Source organism: Pongo abelii, chromosome 19, assembly GCF_028885655.2.
Source record: "Pongo abelii isolate AG06213 chromosome 19, NHGRI_mPonAbe1-v2.0_pri, whole genome shotgun sequence".
In the NCBI taxonomy this organism is placed as follows: Eukaryota; Metazoa; Chordata; class Mammalia; order Primates; family Hominidae; genus Pongo; species Pongo abelii.
In genome coordinates this window covers 79,178,402-79,195,316 of record NC_072004.2, presented here as the reverse complement: position 1 = coordinate 79,195,316, position 16,915 = coordinate 79,178,402, and the positions used below count along the sequence as shown (strand labels likewise).

Genomic DNA, 16,915 nt, shown 5'->3' with positions numbered 1-16,915 from the left:
AGATTCAGCAAGCCAAAGTATGTTGATCAAGTTAACACAGATGCAAGAACGCAATTCATACCATGCTTGTCTTATTTCAGAGTATGTGCTTTTTTCACTATGCCATATTGTCACCCTTAAGTATAAATCTCTGACTTCAGGTTACTCTTAATGAGCCTTTAGCCATGTTTAAACCTTATTGATTATTCTTACCATTTGTATAGTAACATTGTGGGTGAAATTAGCTCGCTCTTTTTTTTGAGACAGAGTCTCGCTCTGTCACCCAAGCTGGAGTGTGCAATGGCGCGATCTCGGCCCACTGCAACCTCTGCCTCCTGGGTTCAAACGATTCTCCTGTCTCAGCTTCACAAATAGCTGAGATTACAGGCACCTGCCACCACGCCTAATTTTTATATTTTTTATTAGAGATGGGGTTTCTCCCTGTTGGTCAGGCTGGTCTTGAACTCCTGACCTCAGGTGATCCACCTGCCTTGGCCTCCCAAAATGTTGGGATTACAGGTGTGAGCCACTGTGCCCAGCCAAATTTGCTCTTTACTAGATGTTAACCTTTCCTAATAGCTTCTGTTTTTCTAAATTAATCTTTACTATCTTTGAAACGTTTCCAAGTTCTTTGTGTGTCTTTATCATTTTCTTACATAGGACTGAAATACACATTTGGTAAATGCTGTTAGGGAAAGATTGAAGTTAGTTTGGCAAAAGTTCAGAAAAAGCAAAAGTATCCCTGATTCTTTTTTCTTTTTTTGAGACAGGGTCTCACTCTGTCACCCAGGCTGGAGTGCTGTGGCACAATCTTGGCTCACTGCAACCTCTGCCTCCCAGGTTCAAGCGATTCTCAGCCTCCCAAGTAGCTGCGATTACAGGCCAGTGCCACCATGCCCGGCTAATTTTTATATTTTTTATAGAGATGGGGTTTTCACCATGTTGGCCAGGCTGGCCTCTAACTCCTGACCTCTAGTGATCCGCCTGCCTCAGCCTTGCTAAGTGCTGGGATTACAGGTATGAGCCACCTTGCCCAGCCTATCCCTGATTCTTAATCCAGAATGACATTTCTTCTGCCTCTTCTCATTTAGTGAACACAGTAATAAAAGCATTTTTAGAACATTCTTATTGAAAACAGTGACAAGTTTCTTAGAGCTTTTGATATAAAATAAAGGCTATTCAAGTACAGTTCAGTAAAAATAATTTTATTGGAGGCAAATAGAGTAAGACCTAGGCCTGTAGCCATCCATTGGCCAGCCTTAATCCAGGAATAGATTTAGAACATTTAAAATAATTTCCTTCAGGTATCCCTGTATTGGAGGTTCCCAAGAACACCCTCAGGTTCAGTAATTCACTAGGAGGACTCACAGGACTCGGCATATAGTCACATTCATGGCTAGGATTTATTTCAACAGAAGAATACAAAGAAAAACCAGCAAAGGGAAACAGCACATGGGGTGAAGTCTGGGGGAAACCAGGAGCAAACTTCCAAGGATCCTCCTCCAGTAGAGTGACACAGGACTCAAAGCAAGAAGTTGTGGTAGCATGTGTGAAATGTTATCAACCAGGAAAGCTCATTAGAAACTCCATACCCAGGATGGTCATGTAGGCAGCCTCTGCCTGGCATGTATCAAAACTGGACTCCCAGAAGGAAAGCAGGTGTTCAGCATAAACCATACTGTTTGTACAAATAGTTTAGGCATAATAAGCCACTCTTGTCATTTTTAGGAAAATGGGAAATCTCTCAAAATCCAAGTTCCCCAATGCCAGCCAGTGGCTAACCACGTAAGCAGACTTTTCAAAAGATAAGAAGTTAGGCTTGCTATATTAACCCTTCTTCTGCAGAATCCCAGTCTGTAAATACTTTCTTTAAAGTGGTCTTTTGAGAGATACAGGAATGGGAGTGGGTTGAAGATTGTATGCTTTGAGCCAGTTCCACTTGAGATGAAAAATAAGATAAACAAGAATAGAAAAGCAAGATAAAAGGAAGAAGAAAAAGCAAGAGAACTGAATACAATTTTAAAAAGGAAATTAAAAAAAAAAAGACTGTACTCTGACAAATACCAGGAGTACTGCTGTTTCATTGTCAGTTATATATGACCCATATGTCTTAAACATTTAGTAGTGAAAATTGAGGAGCCTGATAAAGATTCATACCTGAATAGAAGGGCATCCTACCTCTTTGCAAAAGTGTGTCTAGCTTGTGCCCATTGGCAGGCCCAAAATCTTAGGAAATGGTTTTTAGTTGGAAGGCCAAGGTGGGTGGATCGCCTGAGGTCAGGAGTTTAAGATTAGCTTGGCCAACATGGTAAAACCCTGTCTCTACTAAAAATACAAAAAACTAGCTGGGCATGGTGGCAGGTGCCTGTAATCCCAGCTACTTGGGAGGCCGAGGCAGGAGAATCGCGTGAACCTGGGAGGTGGAGGATGCAGTGAGCCGAGACCACGCCATTGCATTCCAGCCTGGGCAACAGTGCGAGACTCTGTCGTTCCCCAAAAAGAAAATGGTTTTTAGGCTGGGCGTGGTGGCTCATACTGTTAATCTCACCACTTTGGGAGGCCAAGGTAGGAGAATCACTTGAGCCCAGGAGTTCAAGACCAGCCTGGACAACATAGTCTGTTACCTAGGCTGGAGTGCAGTGGTGCGATCGTGGCTCACTTCAACGTCTGCCTCCCAGGTTCAAGCTATCCTCCCACCTCACCCTCCCAAGTAGTTGGGACTACAGGCACATGCCACCATGCCTGGCTAATTTTTATATTTTTGTAGAGATGGGCTTTCGCCGTGTTGCCCACACTGGTCTTGAACTCCTGAGCTCAAGCAATCCATCTGCCTCAGCCTCCCAGAGTGCTGGGACTACAGATGTCAACCACCACGCGCGGCCTACACAAACAATTTTTTTTTTTTTTAACTAGCCAGGCAGCTTCTCACACCTGCGGTCCCAGCTATTCAGAAGGCTGAGGTAGGAGGATTGCTTGAGCCCAGGAGGTTGAGGTTGCAGTGAGCCGTGGTTGCACCACTGCTTTCCAGCCTAGGTGACAGAGCAAGACCCTGTCTCCAAAAAAAGAATGGTTTTTAATATGCCACTATTGGCCAGGTGCGGTGGCTCACAACTGTAATCCTAGCACTTTGGGAGGCTGAGGCGGGTGGACTGCCTTAGCTCAGGAGTTTGAGACTAGCCTGGGCAACATGGCAAAACCCCGTCTCTACTAAAAATACAAAAAATTAGGCCAGGCACGGTGGCTCACGCCTGTAATCCCAGCACTTTGGGAGGCCGAGGCGGGCAGATCACAAGGTCAGGAGATCGAGACCATCCTGGCTAACATGGTGAAACCCCGTCTCTACTAAAAATACAAAAAAAAATTAACTGGGTGTGGTGGCGGGTGCCTGTAGTCCCAGCTACTCGGGAGGCTGAGGCAGGAGAATGGCGTGAACCCGGGAGGCGGAGCTTGCAGTGAGCTGAGATCATGCCACTGCACTCCAGCGTCCGTCTCAAATAAATAAATAAATAAATAAATAAAAATACAAAAAATTAGCTGGCCGTGGTGGCACGTGCCTGTAGTCCCAGCTACTCCAGAGGCTGAGACAGGAGAATTGCTTGAACCCAGGAAGCAGAGGTTGCAGTGAGCCGAGATCACTGCACACCAGCCTGGGTTACAGAGTGAGATTATGTCTCCAAAAAAAAATATGCCACTATGCACATGCACACAAACACAGACATGATTGGACTTCACATAGCATGACAATAAAATGTACTTGGAATTTTAAGATAGGGACTGTGAATCTCCTGCCATGGCTATGTCCATTAAAGGTCACAAGAACAAACTATTAATAATAAAGCACCAGTAGCACCAATATACCTAACATGGAGGAGTGCCGCTTCCAGTGTTTCCGTCAAGATGAACTGTTTCCAGATGTATTTCTGAGGGACTAAATTAGGTGTCTTTGTCCAGTGGGATTATTTGACATAACTCTTACATAGATTTGAGCTAATTAATTAAGAATTTCACAGAGGATCTCTTGAGCTCAGGAGTTCAAGACCAGCATGGGCAATATAGCAAGACCTGTCTGTACTAAAAATAAAAAATTGGACAGGCGCGGTGGCTCACACCTGTAATTCCGACACTTTAGGAGGTTGAGGCGGGCGGATCACTTGAGCCCAGGAGTTCAAGACCAACCTGGGTAACATGGTGAAACCTCATCTTTACAAAAAATACAAAACTTAGCTGGGTATCGTGGTGCATGCCTGTAGTGAGAGGTCAAGTGATCCTCTCACCTCAGCCTCCCAAGTAGCTAAGATATAGGCACCACACCTGGCTAATTTTTTTTTTGGCCAGTGGCGGGGTGGGGGTAGAGACGGGGTCTCACTATGTTGCCCAGGCTAGTCTTGAACTCCTGGGCTCAAGTAATCCTCCCCACTTGGCCTCTCGAAGTGCTGGGATTACAGGTGTGAGCTCCCACACCCAGCCACAGTAACTGAAATTTTAATTTTATTTATTTCTTACAAATTCAGATGTAAGTTTAACCACATTTGACTAGTGGTTGCTATAATAGACAGTGACACTGTAGAAGATATCACTGTAACTAAACTTCTACATAAATTTTCCCTAGGGCAAATTCCTACAAGTGGAAAAACAGCAAGGTATACATATTCTTTTTTTTTTTTTTTTTGAGACGAAGTCTCACTCTTGTTCCCTAGGCTGGAGTGCAGTGGTGCGATCTCAGCTCACTGCAACCTCCACCTCCCGGGTTCAAGCGATTCTCCTCCCTCAGCCTCCCAAGCAGCTGGGGTTACAGGCACCTGCCACCACACCCGGCTAATTTTTGTATTTTTAGTAGAGACAGGGTTTTACCATGTTGGCCAAGCTGGTGTTGAACTCCTGACCTCAAGTGATCCACCCACCTCAGCCTCCTAAAGTGCTGGGATTACAGGTGTGAGCCACCATGCCCAGCCGGTATATTCATATTCTTAAGATTCTTACTATCCATTTAACTGGAGATTTTTAATCAGCTGTACATTTGAGGAACTATTCCAAGACCTGATTAGAAAAGCAGAAAAGAGCCTGGAACTTAACTCCATCTCCTTTCTCAGTGGTTCTCAATCTTGACAATGCAGGGCTTTTGTTGTTATTTTTGTGGTGAGGTGGGGGAGAATGATGGTAGTGGTAGCAGCTAGAACTTTTAAAACTATGTAGATGTCCAAGGCCCTCCCCAGACCTGCAGAATTAGAATTTTTAAAGGTGGATGTCTGAGCATATATAGGTGTTTATAAATACACAACTTAATTTAAAATACATTCCGTTTTAGGCCGGTGGGGTGGCTCACACCTGTAATCCCAGAACTTTAGGAGGCCGAGGCGGGTGGATAACTTGAGGTCAGGAGTTCGAGACCAACCTGGCTAACATGGTGAATCCCTGACTCTAACAAAAATACAAAAATTAGCCAGGGATGGTGGTGCATGCCTGTAATCCCAGCTACTTGGGAGGCGGAGGCAGGAGAATCGCTTGAACCTCGGAAGCAGAGGTTGCCATGAACCGAGATTGTGCCGTTGCACTCTAACCTGGGCAATAGAATGAAACCCTGTCTCATAAAAAACAAAAGAAAGAAAGAAAATTTGATTTTATTTTTAAATTCCAAAATTTTTCCAGACCATAGAAACTTTTTTTGCAGATAAAAACATCTACCTGCCTCTTTATCTACACTAATTTTCTCTTTCTTTTGTAGACTACATGAGGATATGGACCTTTTTTCCTCTTAAATTTCTTTTGCATGATGCTTTCTGTTTAATACTATTAAATATGCATTCTAATCATGTTTTTCCAAATCTATATTTTTAAAATTATATGACAAGATAAATGAGTGATTCTCAGCTGGGGTTGGAGAAGGAGGTTCTATAAGAATATCAGGGCCAGCCAGGCGCGGTGGCTCATGCCTGTAATCCCAGCACTTTGGGAGGCCGAGGTGGGCGGATCACGAGGTCAGGAGATCGAGATCATCTTGGCCAACATGGTGAAACCCCGCCTCTACTAAAAAAATACAAAAAATTAGCTGGGTGTGGTGGTGCACGTCTGTAATCCCAGCTACTGGGGAGGCTGAGGTAGGGAAATCGCTTGAACCCAGGAGGCAGAGGTTTCAGTGAGCTGAGATCAGGACACTGCACTCCAGCCTGGTGACACAGCAAGTCTCCGTCTCAAAAAAAAAAAAAAGGAAAGAATATCAGGGCCGGGTGCAGTGAGTCACGCCTGTAATCTCAGCACTTTGGAAGGCCGAGGCGAGCAGATCACGAGGTCAGGAGATCAAGACCATCCTGGCCAACATGGTGGAACCCCGTCTCTATTAAAAATACAAAACTTAGCAGGGCATGGTGGCACGCGCCTGTAGTCCCAGCTACTCGGGAGGCTGAGGCAGGAGAATCGCTGGAACCCGGGAGTCGGAGGTTGCAGTGAGCCAAGATCACTGCTGCACTCCAGCCTGGCAACAGAGCGAGACTCTGTCTCAAAAAAAAAGAATATCAGGGTAGGGCCAGGTGCGGTGGCTCACACCTGTAATCCTAGCACTTCGGGAGGCTGAGGCAGACAGATTGCTTGAGCTCAAGAGTTTGAGACCAGGCTCAATGGCTCGCACCTGTAATCCCAACACTTTGGGAGGCTGAGGTGGGTGGGTCACCTGAGATCAAGGGTTCGAGACCAGCCTGGCCAACATAGTGAAACCCTGTCGCTACTAAAAATACAAAAAATTAGCCAGGTGTAGTGATGTGCGCACGTGTAGTCCCAGTAACTCGGGAGGCTGAAGCAAGAGAATCACTTGAACCTGGGAGGCAGAGGTTGCAGTGAGCCAGGATCGCACCACCGCACTCCAGCCTGGGCAACATGGCAAAGCCCCGTCTCTACAAAAAATACAAAAATTAGGCATGGTAGCATGTACCTGTAGTTCCAGCTACTCAGGAGGCTGAGGTGGGAGGATGGTTGGAGCCCTGGAGGCAGAGGTTGCAGTAAGCAGAGATCGCATCACTGCACTCCAGACTGGATGACAGAGACAGACCCTGCCTCAAAAAAAAAAAAAAAAAAAAAAAAAAAAGTCAACTAAGTGCAACTGGCCTAAAAAGCAGTTAGTCCAGATTGTAGCAGGAGACTGGAGGGCCCTATGAAGGCAACTTCCAGGAGAAAATTGAAATTGATGGGATTGAGGGTATGGAAAAATATATGGATAAGGCAAATAGCAGAGATGTTGGCGTATTTGTAAAAAGTTAATAATAGCTATATGGGAAACCAAGCAAGTGAACAAATGAGGCAGTTATTAACTCTAGGAAAAAATAGGTGTATAAGGAAAGAGAGACATTGTCTGGGCACAGTGGCTCATGCCTATAATCCCAGCACTTTGGGAGGCCGAGGTGGGTGGATCACCTGAAGTCAGGAGTTCGAGACTAGCCTGGCCAACATGGTGAAGCGCCATCTCTACTAAATACAAAAATTAGCCAGGCATGGTGGCAGGCACCTGTTATCCCAGCTACTTGGGAGGCTGGGGCAGGAGAATCACTTGAACCTGGGAGGTGGAGGTTACAGTGAGTCAAGATCGTGCAACTGCACTCCAGCCTGGGCAACAAGAGCGAAACTCCATCTCAAAAAAAAAAAAAGGAAAAGAGACATGGTTGTTTTTTTGTTGTTTTTTTGTTGTTTGTTTGCTTTTGTTTTTTGTTTTGAGATGGAGTCTAGCTCTGTCACCCAGGCTGAAGTGCAGTGGCGCGACCTTGGCTCACTGCAACCTCTGCCTCCTGGGTTCAAGCAATTCTTCTTTCTCAGCCTCCCGAGTAGCTGGGACTACAGGCGCCCGCCACCATGCCTGGCTAATTTTTTTGTGTATTTTTAGTAGAGACAGGGTTTTACCATGTTGGTCAGCTAGTCTCGAACTCCTGACTTCAAGTGATCCACCCACCTTGGCCTCCCAAAGTGCTGGGATTACAGGCTTGAGCCACTAGGCCTGGCCGAGACACAGTTATTTCTATTTGCCTCAGCTCTGAACCATATTTGCATAGTCATAATAATATAAATGTGGACTATTGATTTAACCAAATTATGCCAGAGCTATGTTGGTAGAATGAGAGCAGGAGATACAGTGGAAGATGATGATGTAAGAAGCTTCGTCTTCATCTACCATAGTAGGAAGTTAAAACTGTCTGACTCTGGGTACATTGCCTATGAGTTAGCCCTGCTCTGCAAGGAGCAGTAAAGAAAATTTAAAAAGTCTAAAATTAAGTCATACCCATATAAACATTGTTTAAGAATAATTATTAAAAAGCAGGATAACACTGTGCATGGTGGCTCACGTGGTAACCCCCGTACTTTGGGAGGCCAAGATGGGAGGATCGCTTGAGTCCAGGAGTTCCAGACCAGTCTGGGCCACATAGAGAGACCCTGTCTCTACAAAAAGTAAATAAATAAAAAGCAGGATAACCATGGAAAATAACTGAAGGTAATTGCTTCTGGGAAAAGGTTAACGGGGGATTAAGTCAAGAGAAATTTAGGAATTAATTTAAAACCATATAATGACAAATTTCTCTTTCTACAGAAATTAATTTTTTTTTTTTTTTTTTTTTTTTTTTTTTGAGACAGTCTCACTCTGTCACCCAGGCTGGAATGCAATGGCGTGATCTTGGCTCACTGCAATCTCCATCTCCTGGGTTCAAACGATTCTTAAGTAGCTGGGATTACAGCCACCTGCCACCTTGCCTGGCTTTTTTTTTTTTTAATAGAGATGGGGTTTCACCATGTTGGCCAGGCTGGTCTCAAACTCCTGACCTCAGGTGATCTGCCCGCCTCAGCCTCCCAAAGTGCTGGGATTACAGACGTGAACCACCACACCTGGCCAGAAATTACAGAATTTTATAATATACTTGGCCAAAGTATATTCAGATTTATCATCACTTAAAATTTCTCTAAACAAATCTAGCAATTTATAGGTGAAGTCCATTGCTTTGAATGGTAGACCTGTAATAAGTTTTTGTTAATCAGAAGGTATTTCTCTATAAGGAGATTTTTGCTAACTCAACATGTTTCTATTTTCCTTTTAGGTTTAAGTTTTTGAAACTGAAGTAGGTCTACACAGTAGGAACTCATGTCGTTTCTTGTAAGTAAACCAGAGCGAATCAGGGTGAGTGTTTTTCTATTCTTCTGGCTTTACTATTTTTGTTTTCTGAAAAGCAGTGTATTTTGGCAGATGTTGTAGGTGGTTTTCTATGTGAGGGTCGGAATGATACGGAAGTGAGGGATGTAGGAAGTAAGGCAGGTAGTGCCCCCTCCACTCCTGAGAAGAGTTTGCCGACAGAGGCTGACCAGAGACACAAAATTTACCACCAGCTTGTCTGATAGAGAAGAAATAAGAAGAAAGTGGCTTATTTCATGAATATCAGTCATACAACATTAAATGAGTCGATGATACTTTTCAGTGTAGATGTTTAACTGCTTATGACCCCCTGTGAGTTTTCAAAATCAAGTTGTAATTACTAGGACACTTTTTTCTAAGTAATATCATTAGTTTTAATTGAAGACTTTTTGAACATGAAAGATTTTATTATACTTCAAAACTTCATCAGATAAAATGACCTCAAAAACAATACTAGATTTAGCTTCTTTACAAATTCCCATTATTTCATGAGTTTCTTATTTTCTTTATTATCAAGTACCTAATTTCTAAATGCAGTTGTAATTATTTTAGAATTTTGTAACAGTGTATAAGTGCTATGAGATATTATGAGTACACCACTTTCTTTACACATTAAAGCATAATTTATGTTTTTTGATGCAGTGCATATAATTTATATGAAGTTTTAAATTTAGGATGTTACTTCTTTTTTGATTTGGAAAAAATAGTTATAGGTAAGGGCAGAGAATGATGCTATAGTTCCAATTCACAGTCTGTATCATGCAACTTATTTCTGAATGTTACTTAATATTTTTTCTAATGTTTATGCATATAAGAACAATTTATATTAGAAAGAGTAAACTTCACTGTTAATTAAAAGGAAAAAAGGAATCTCTCCATAGCCTGAACTCTGCCCAGTGGAAAGAATGCCCCCAAGCCAAAGTGTAACACCAGTCCTTAAGGGAAATACAATCTTGATTCCATTGCTTTTAAATATGAGCTCCTTGTCTGTTTCAACGTAGCCTAATTCAGGTGAAACAAAACCACTGATCAGAATGACAGAAATCTAATACTCGTTTGAAATAGGCCAGTAAAGTGAGCCATAGATTGATCCTGCTAGTTTGGTCTTACTATTTTGGCCCTTGTGAACTTGGCAGAAAATGTAAGCAGCCATGTCCTTAGAACCCCTAGTGGATAAAGAATATGCAACTTGTTGTGTGCCGTTTTACAAACTAACAGGGTCTTGTGAATAACTACTGTTTCATCTCTGTTTTCTGTGTTATGAATTCCAGTAATAGTTTTCAAATTGACATCAGTGATCCAAGTAAGTCATCTGTAATGTAGAATGAGTAAGATGGAACCAATATAGGGAAGGCAAAAACAGTCTTCATTATTACAGCCAGTACTGTCTATTTCTCATCTGTCAAATTTAAGAATTATTCATCAAATAGGCAAAGAGGAGTTGAGAAAGGAATCTTGTTTTTAGTTCATTTCAAGATTCTGTTAAAAACTTTTCCATAGAAATGATTCCTAACTGTACTGCATGATTCTGTTTTCATAGTTGTGATTTTGTTTGTCTGTCTAAAGGCTGATAGCTAATTTGTTGCGGCTTGGAAGAAATACTAATTCTCTTTGGGGTTTTCCTCTTTAGCGGTGGGTCTCGGAAAAGTTCATTGTTGAGGGCTTAAGAGATTTGGAACTGTTTGGAGGTAAGTACAGTATGGCATTTAGCCATCACTTCAGGATATAAAAATCACTACTTTTTTGTTGACTAAATCAATCTATAGCAATTGGAAATTCTAAGGGCAAGTGTAACCTACAGTTGTTGGATTTTTTTGGTTCCTTTTTGAATTTATGGTTTCCCAAAGATTTGAAGACTAACCTGGCAATTTTCCTTGGCCTGTCTTGATTGTTAGAAAGCCAGTATTTACTTAAAAGCATATATGTTTTCTTTTGTCCAGGTGAAATACATATTTTTAAAGGAAGAAAACTATTTAAAAGTCTCTAGCCTTGATTTAAAAAATAATTGTCAAGACAAAGGAAACAATGATATGAAAGTTCTGGTTTTATTGATGAATCTAGTTGACTCATTTTTTCATGGTTGAAATTATGAGACTTAAGAGAACTAAGGAAAAATTTTTCAGAACAAAAATATGAACTTCCTATTGTAAAACCTGACTGTTGATTTCAGAAGTAAACCTTGACAGGCCTAGGCATTACCCTTTGGCCATTTTCAAAGTGAGCCTTTTTGGGAACTGTCATCTTAATTTAGGGCAACAAAAATTATTTTCAATAAAAATAATAGTAGAGCCCCATTCTTTGTGTCTGAATACTAAGATACTCTTTTAGGATCCTATAGTTTAAGAAACAGATTACCGGCCGGGTGTGGTGGCTCACGCCTGTAATCCCAGCACATTGGGAGGCCGAGGCGGGTGGATCACGAGATCAGGAGATCGAGACCATCCTGGCTAACATGGTGAAACCCCGTATCTACTAAAAATACAAAAAAATTAGCCGGGCGTGGTGGTGGGTGCCTGTAATCCCAGCTACTCGAGGGGCTGAGGCAGGAGAATGACGTGAACCCCAGGAGGCGGAGCTTACAGTGAGCTGAGATCGTGCCTCTGCACTCCAGCCGGGCAACAGAGCTAGACTCCGTCTCAAAGAAAAAAAAAAAAGAAAAACAAACAGATTATCAGGCTGGGCATGGTGGCTCACGCCTGTAATCCCAACACTTTGGGAGGCCGAGGCAGACGGATCACTTGAAGTCAGGAATTCGGGACCAGCCAGAACAGTGTGGTGAAACCCCATCTCTACTAAAAATACAAAAATTAGCCGGGCGTGGTGGCGCACACTGCAGTCCCAGCTACTCGGGAGGCTGAGGCAGAAGAATCGCTTGAACCCAGGAGGCGGAGGTTGCAGTGAGCCGAGATGGCGCCACTGCATTCCAGCCTGGGTGACAGAGCAAGACTCCATCTCAAAAAAAAAATAAAAATAAAAAAATAAGATGATTGACCGGGCACGGTGGCTCACGCCTGTAATCCCAGCACTTTGGGAGGCCGAGGCAGGCGGATCACCTGAGGTCAAGAGTTCAAGACCAGGCTGGCCAACGTGGTGAAACCACATCTCTACTGAAAATACAAAAATTAGCCGGGCATGGTGGCGCACACCTGTGGTCCCAGCTACTAGGGAGACTGAAGCAGGAGAATGGCTTGAAGTCGCGAGGTGGAGGTTGCAGTGAGCCAACATCACGCCACTGCACTCCAGCCTGGGCGACAGAGCAAGGCTGAGTTTTTGAGACTCCGTCTCAAAAAATGAATAAAATAAAATAAGAAGTAAATTTAAAAAACAGATTATCAGATTGAGTACATTGGTTAGCTGATCCAAAATACCCCCAGATAGGGTTTTTTGGTTTTGTTTTGTTTTGTTGTTTTGTTTTGAGACAGAGTCTCACTCTGTCGCTCAAGCTGGAGTGCAGTGGCATGATCTCGGCTCACTGCAACCTCCGCCTCCCGGGTTCAAGAGATTCTCCTGCCTCAGCCCTCCTGAGTAGCTGGGATTACAGGAGCACACCACCATGCCTGGCTAAATTTTTTTGTATTTTTAGTAGAGACAGGGTTTCACTTTGGGAGGACCAGGCGGGCGGATCATGAGGTCAGGGATAGGTTTAAGTAATTGAAAACTCAAACTTGTTAGTTACTAGGTGGTACCTATTATTTTCCCCAACACATCTCAAAGAATTTCTGGACTAGTAATATTTGTGAACTTTGTCAAAGTATTGTGTTTTAGACAAATGGGAGTTTAGAAAAATGATGAGTTCTTTATATTTTAGTTGGAAAGAATTAGTTAGATGCACAGTAAAGGAAAGGCTAGTGGAACAAAAATACCACATTCTGTTCCTATTCTCATTTTCTTCCCATCATTAATGGGAATAAAATGGTTTAAAAGTAAACAATGAGGCCGGGCACGGTGGCTCATGCCTGTAATCCCAGCACTTTGGGAGGCCGAGGTGGGCAGATCACAAGGTCAGGAGTTCAAGACCAGCCTGGCCAATATGGTGAAAACCCCATCTCTACTAAAAAGACAAAAAAAGATAGTCGGCATGGTGGTGCATGCCTGTAATCCCAGCTACTCAGGAGGCTGAGGCAGGAGAGTTGCCAAGATCGTGCCACTGCACTCCAGCCTGGGCGACAGAGGGAGACTCCATCTCAAAAAAAAAAAAAAAAAAGTAGGCCGGGCGCGGTGGCTCACGCCTGTAATCCCAGCATTTTGGGAGGCCGAGGCAGGCAGATCACCTGAGGTCAGGAGTTGGAGACCAGCCTGGCCAACATGGCAAAACCCCATCTCTACTAAAAATATAAAAATTAGCCAGGCGTGGTGGCAGGCACCTGTAATCCCAGCTACTCGGGAGGCTGAGGCAGGAGAATTGCTTGAACCCGGGAGGTGGAGGTTGCAGTGAGCCAAGATCACACCACTGCACTCCAACCTAGGGGATAAAGCAAGACTGTGCCTCCAAAAAATAAAAAAATTTAAAAAATTTTAAAAAAAGAAGAAAGCATTTTCCTTGGTAACTAGACTTTTCTGATTTTGTAGTTTAAGGTATTTAGAATTGTATAATTTAAGATGATTAGAAATGTATAATCACCCCAATATTTTACAGTTAAAATCTTCAGTTTGGTGATTTTTATCACTTTTACAGAATAGAGAAAGTCAAAAGCACATACAGAATTTGGCTTAAGAACAGAAAGTTATTTCAGTTGTCCTTTGTTTTGTTCATTTTCACTAGGACTAGCAGAGCGCCAAAATGCCTTTGCTTTATTTACATTTAGAATCAAATCTATCTGACTTTAGAGAATCAGATTGGGTAATGGTCCTTCATACACGTGTTGCTATATTAAAACTTTTTGCCCTTTTTTGAAAAAACATGTTTTCTAGTTCCCACACTCACTGGGAAATGGCTAACCATCTCTGTAACTATATAATGAATTGTTTATTCACAAAGTATAAGGAACTGACCTATTCATAATAACATTGTGTGTTGATGCCAAGTAAATGTATGACCAGAAATGTAAGAGTTGAGTTCTATCCAGTAAAGAATACCCATAGAGTAGTAGCCTTGCCACCTTTTGAAGAACCATAGATCCATGTTTAAAGCCCTATCTCTCTGCAGCATTTTTACTGTGGATCTGTGTGTGTGTGTTTACATGTAGCCCCGCAGGCACTTTTTGCTGTAATGACTCTTAAGTGGTTTCTATTAATAAATGTAGTCCTAAGTACAATAATTGCTGTTCTGAATGTGGGTGTGTCTTCTGCTAAAACACAAAATGCCAACAATCAATTTCTCTACCCCAGAACAGCCTCCGGGTGACACTCGGAGAAAAGTAAGTGACTTCCTAGGCCCTAGTACTATGGCTGTTGCATGGAGATGACTTCTTGTGGAAGTTTGTGTGTTTTGTTGGCTTATCATTTTATGTTTCTGCTTATCTGTCACTGAGCTTTATTTGTAGTGTGATTTTTGTACTTGTGGAGATTCAGGTTTCACCCTGGAAAGATTTGGATGTGTAGTTTGAAAACTGAAAAAAGTCTCAGGTAGTTTTTGTCTCTTCTGGGGATTAAGGTCTCCTCCCCTCCCCAGCCCTGCCAATTGACCACCACCCCTTCCCCGAAAAAAGTCAGTTTCAACAGTCAGAAATACGGTTATTGTTTAGTGACTAATAGGATTAAATTTTCCGTCCTTAGTCTATTAATAATAGATTTTAGTCCACAGAGATAATACAGATCTCTGTCTAGATAATAAGACAGGACCTCAAATCTCTTACCTTAAAAACAAAAGCAAAATTAAAATTATAAAACAGAACATTTACTTTTTTCATTGGTGAAAGCTGCAGGATTCTTACCCTGTTTCCTTCTCTTCTAGTTTATTTTACTTAAATAAATAGCACCAGATGTGCACAATGTACCAAGCTATTTTGGAATATATGAGTCAGTGTCTTGAGAGAGGATAAGAACCTTTCCTACCTAGACTTCTGACTCTGTTCAGATTGCAGACATTTGCAGCTTCTGCAGCAGCCCCAAGGTTGAGTGAAGGACAATGATGTTGACTGGGAATTTCTGAGTAAAGCTTTGGCTGTGCTTATGTCATCTGCTAATCAGGAGCACCTCTCTATCAGATCCAAATGCTTTCCAATCTGGAGACCAAAAACATTTCCTATAGGCTCAGTTAGCTATTTTTCTAGAATACAATGCCAGTTACATATGATTTTTATATTTTTACAGCTGCTGATGTTATATCAAAAGTTATCCTGTGTGAAACCTGTGGGAAGTTGAATGTGTTTATTTGGTAGCATTTTGTGAATATTGTCTTTGTATGCTTTACTGTATTTTGTTTTAAACTCTTTAAACACAGTTATTTTATGGTCATTTCTGGATATCAGCTGCTTATTTATTTTTCAGATGCTTCAAAATGAATAAAATGCATTTCATGGTGGGGGAAACTAAGAAAACACTTTGACAGAATTAGTTCCTTTCTATGAGCAATTGGAGATTATTACATTGCACTAATTAAACTATGCTATGCTGCATTTAAAGAGAATGGGCTAAATATTTCATTCTTTTTATCTGAGTTTAGACCTGTTCTAAAACTGAAACAGCGTAATGAACTAACCTGCCTTTCTTGTGGCAATGTCAGATGATCTAGACTTCTTCCTTTCAAAATATTGCCTGTTTCCTTGTTTGTTTGTTTGTTTGTTTTCCTAAATGAAGTTTGGTCTCTCTTTGAGTTCGGACCTATACAATATCCACAAAGTAGAAGGCTTCCATTTTAGAATCATTCCTAGTGAGCTGGGGACAGAGCAGTTGCTATCACTGGACTAGTTCATTTTATGCAATTCCAGATTGCCTGTGAGCTCATATTGCCAGTTTCATAAAGAACTTTATTTTCGTTTTTGTTTTTTTTTTTTTTTTTTTTTTTTTGAGACCGAGTCTCACTCTGTTGCCCAGGCTGGAGTGCAGTGGTGCGACTTCGGCTTACCACAACCTCTGCCTCCTGGGTTCAAGCAATTCTCCTGCCTCAACCTCCCGAGTAGCTGGGATTACAGGCATGTGCCATCACACCCAGCTAATTTTTATATTTTTAGTAGAGACAGGGTTTCACTGTGTTGGCTGGTCTCGAACTCCTGACCTCAAGTGATCTACCCGACTCAGCCTCCCAAAGTGCTGGTATTACAGGCATGAGCCACCGTGCCCAGTCAAGAATTTTTTTTTTTTTTTTTTTTTTTTTTGAGATGGAGCTTCACTTTTTTTTTTTTTAATTTTTTTTTTCTTGAGACGGCGTCTCGCTCTGTCGCCCAGGCTGGAGTACAATGGCGTGATTTCGGCTCACTGCAACCTCCACCGCCCGGGTTCAAGTGATTCTCCTGCCTCAGCCTCCCGAGTAGCTGGGACTACAGGTGCTCGCCACCATGCCCAGCTAATTTTTATACTTTTAATAGAGATGGGGTTTCACCATGTTGGCCAGGATGGTCTCAATCTCTTGACCTTGTGATCCGCCTGCCTCAGCCTCCCAAAGTGCTGGGATTACAGGTGTGAGCCACTGCTCCCGGCCGGAGCTTCACTTTTGTTGCCTAGGCTGGAGTGCAATGGTGCAATCTCAGCTCACTGCAACGTCTGCCTCCTGGGTTCAAGCGATTCTCCTTCCTCAGCCTCCCAAGTAGCTGGGATTACAGACATGTGCCACCACACCCAGCTAATTTTTTGTATTCAGTAGAGACAGGGTTTCACCATGTTGGTCAGGCTGGACTCTAA

The 16,915-nt window shown here is 42.4% G+C and overlaps 1 protein-coding gene across 11 annotated transcripts in view; it reads left to right on the top strand.

Annotated features, from left to right (window-relative positions):
• Positions 1-16,915, top strand: part of STRADA (STE20 related adaptor alpha) — a 41,581-nt gene that overhangs the window by 6,743 nt on the left and 17,923 nt on the right. For 3 of the 11 annotated variants that reach the window (NM_001132022.1, XM_054535158.2, XM_054535154.2), the window contains 3 exon segments: positions 9,045-9,124; positions 10,767-10,824; positions 14,465-14,493. In NM_001132022.1, the coding sequence (NP_001125494.1) occupies positions 9,089-9,124; positions 10,767-10,824; positions 14,465-14,493 (123 nt within the window). In that variant the 5' untranslated portion in view covers positions 9,045-9,088. 11 annotated transcript variants of the gene reach the window in all.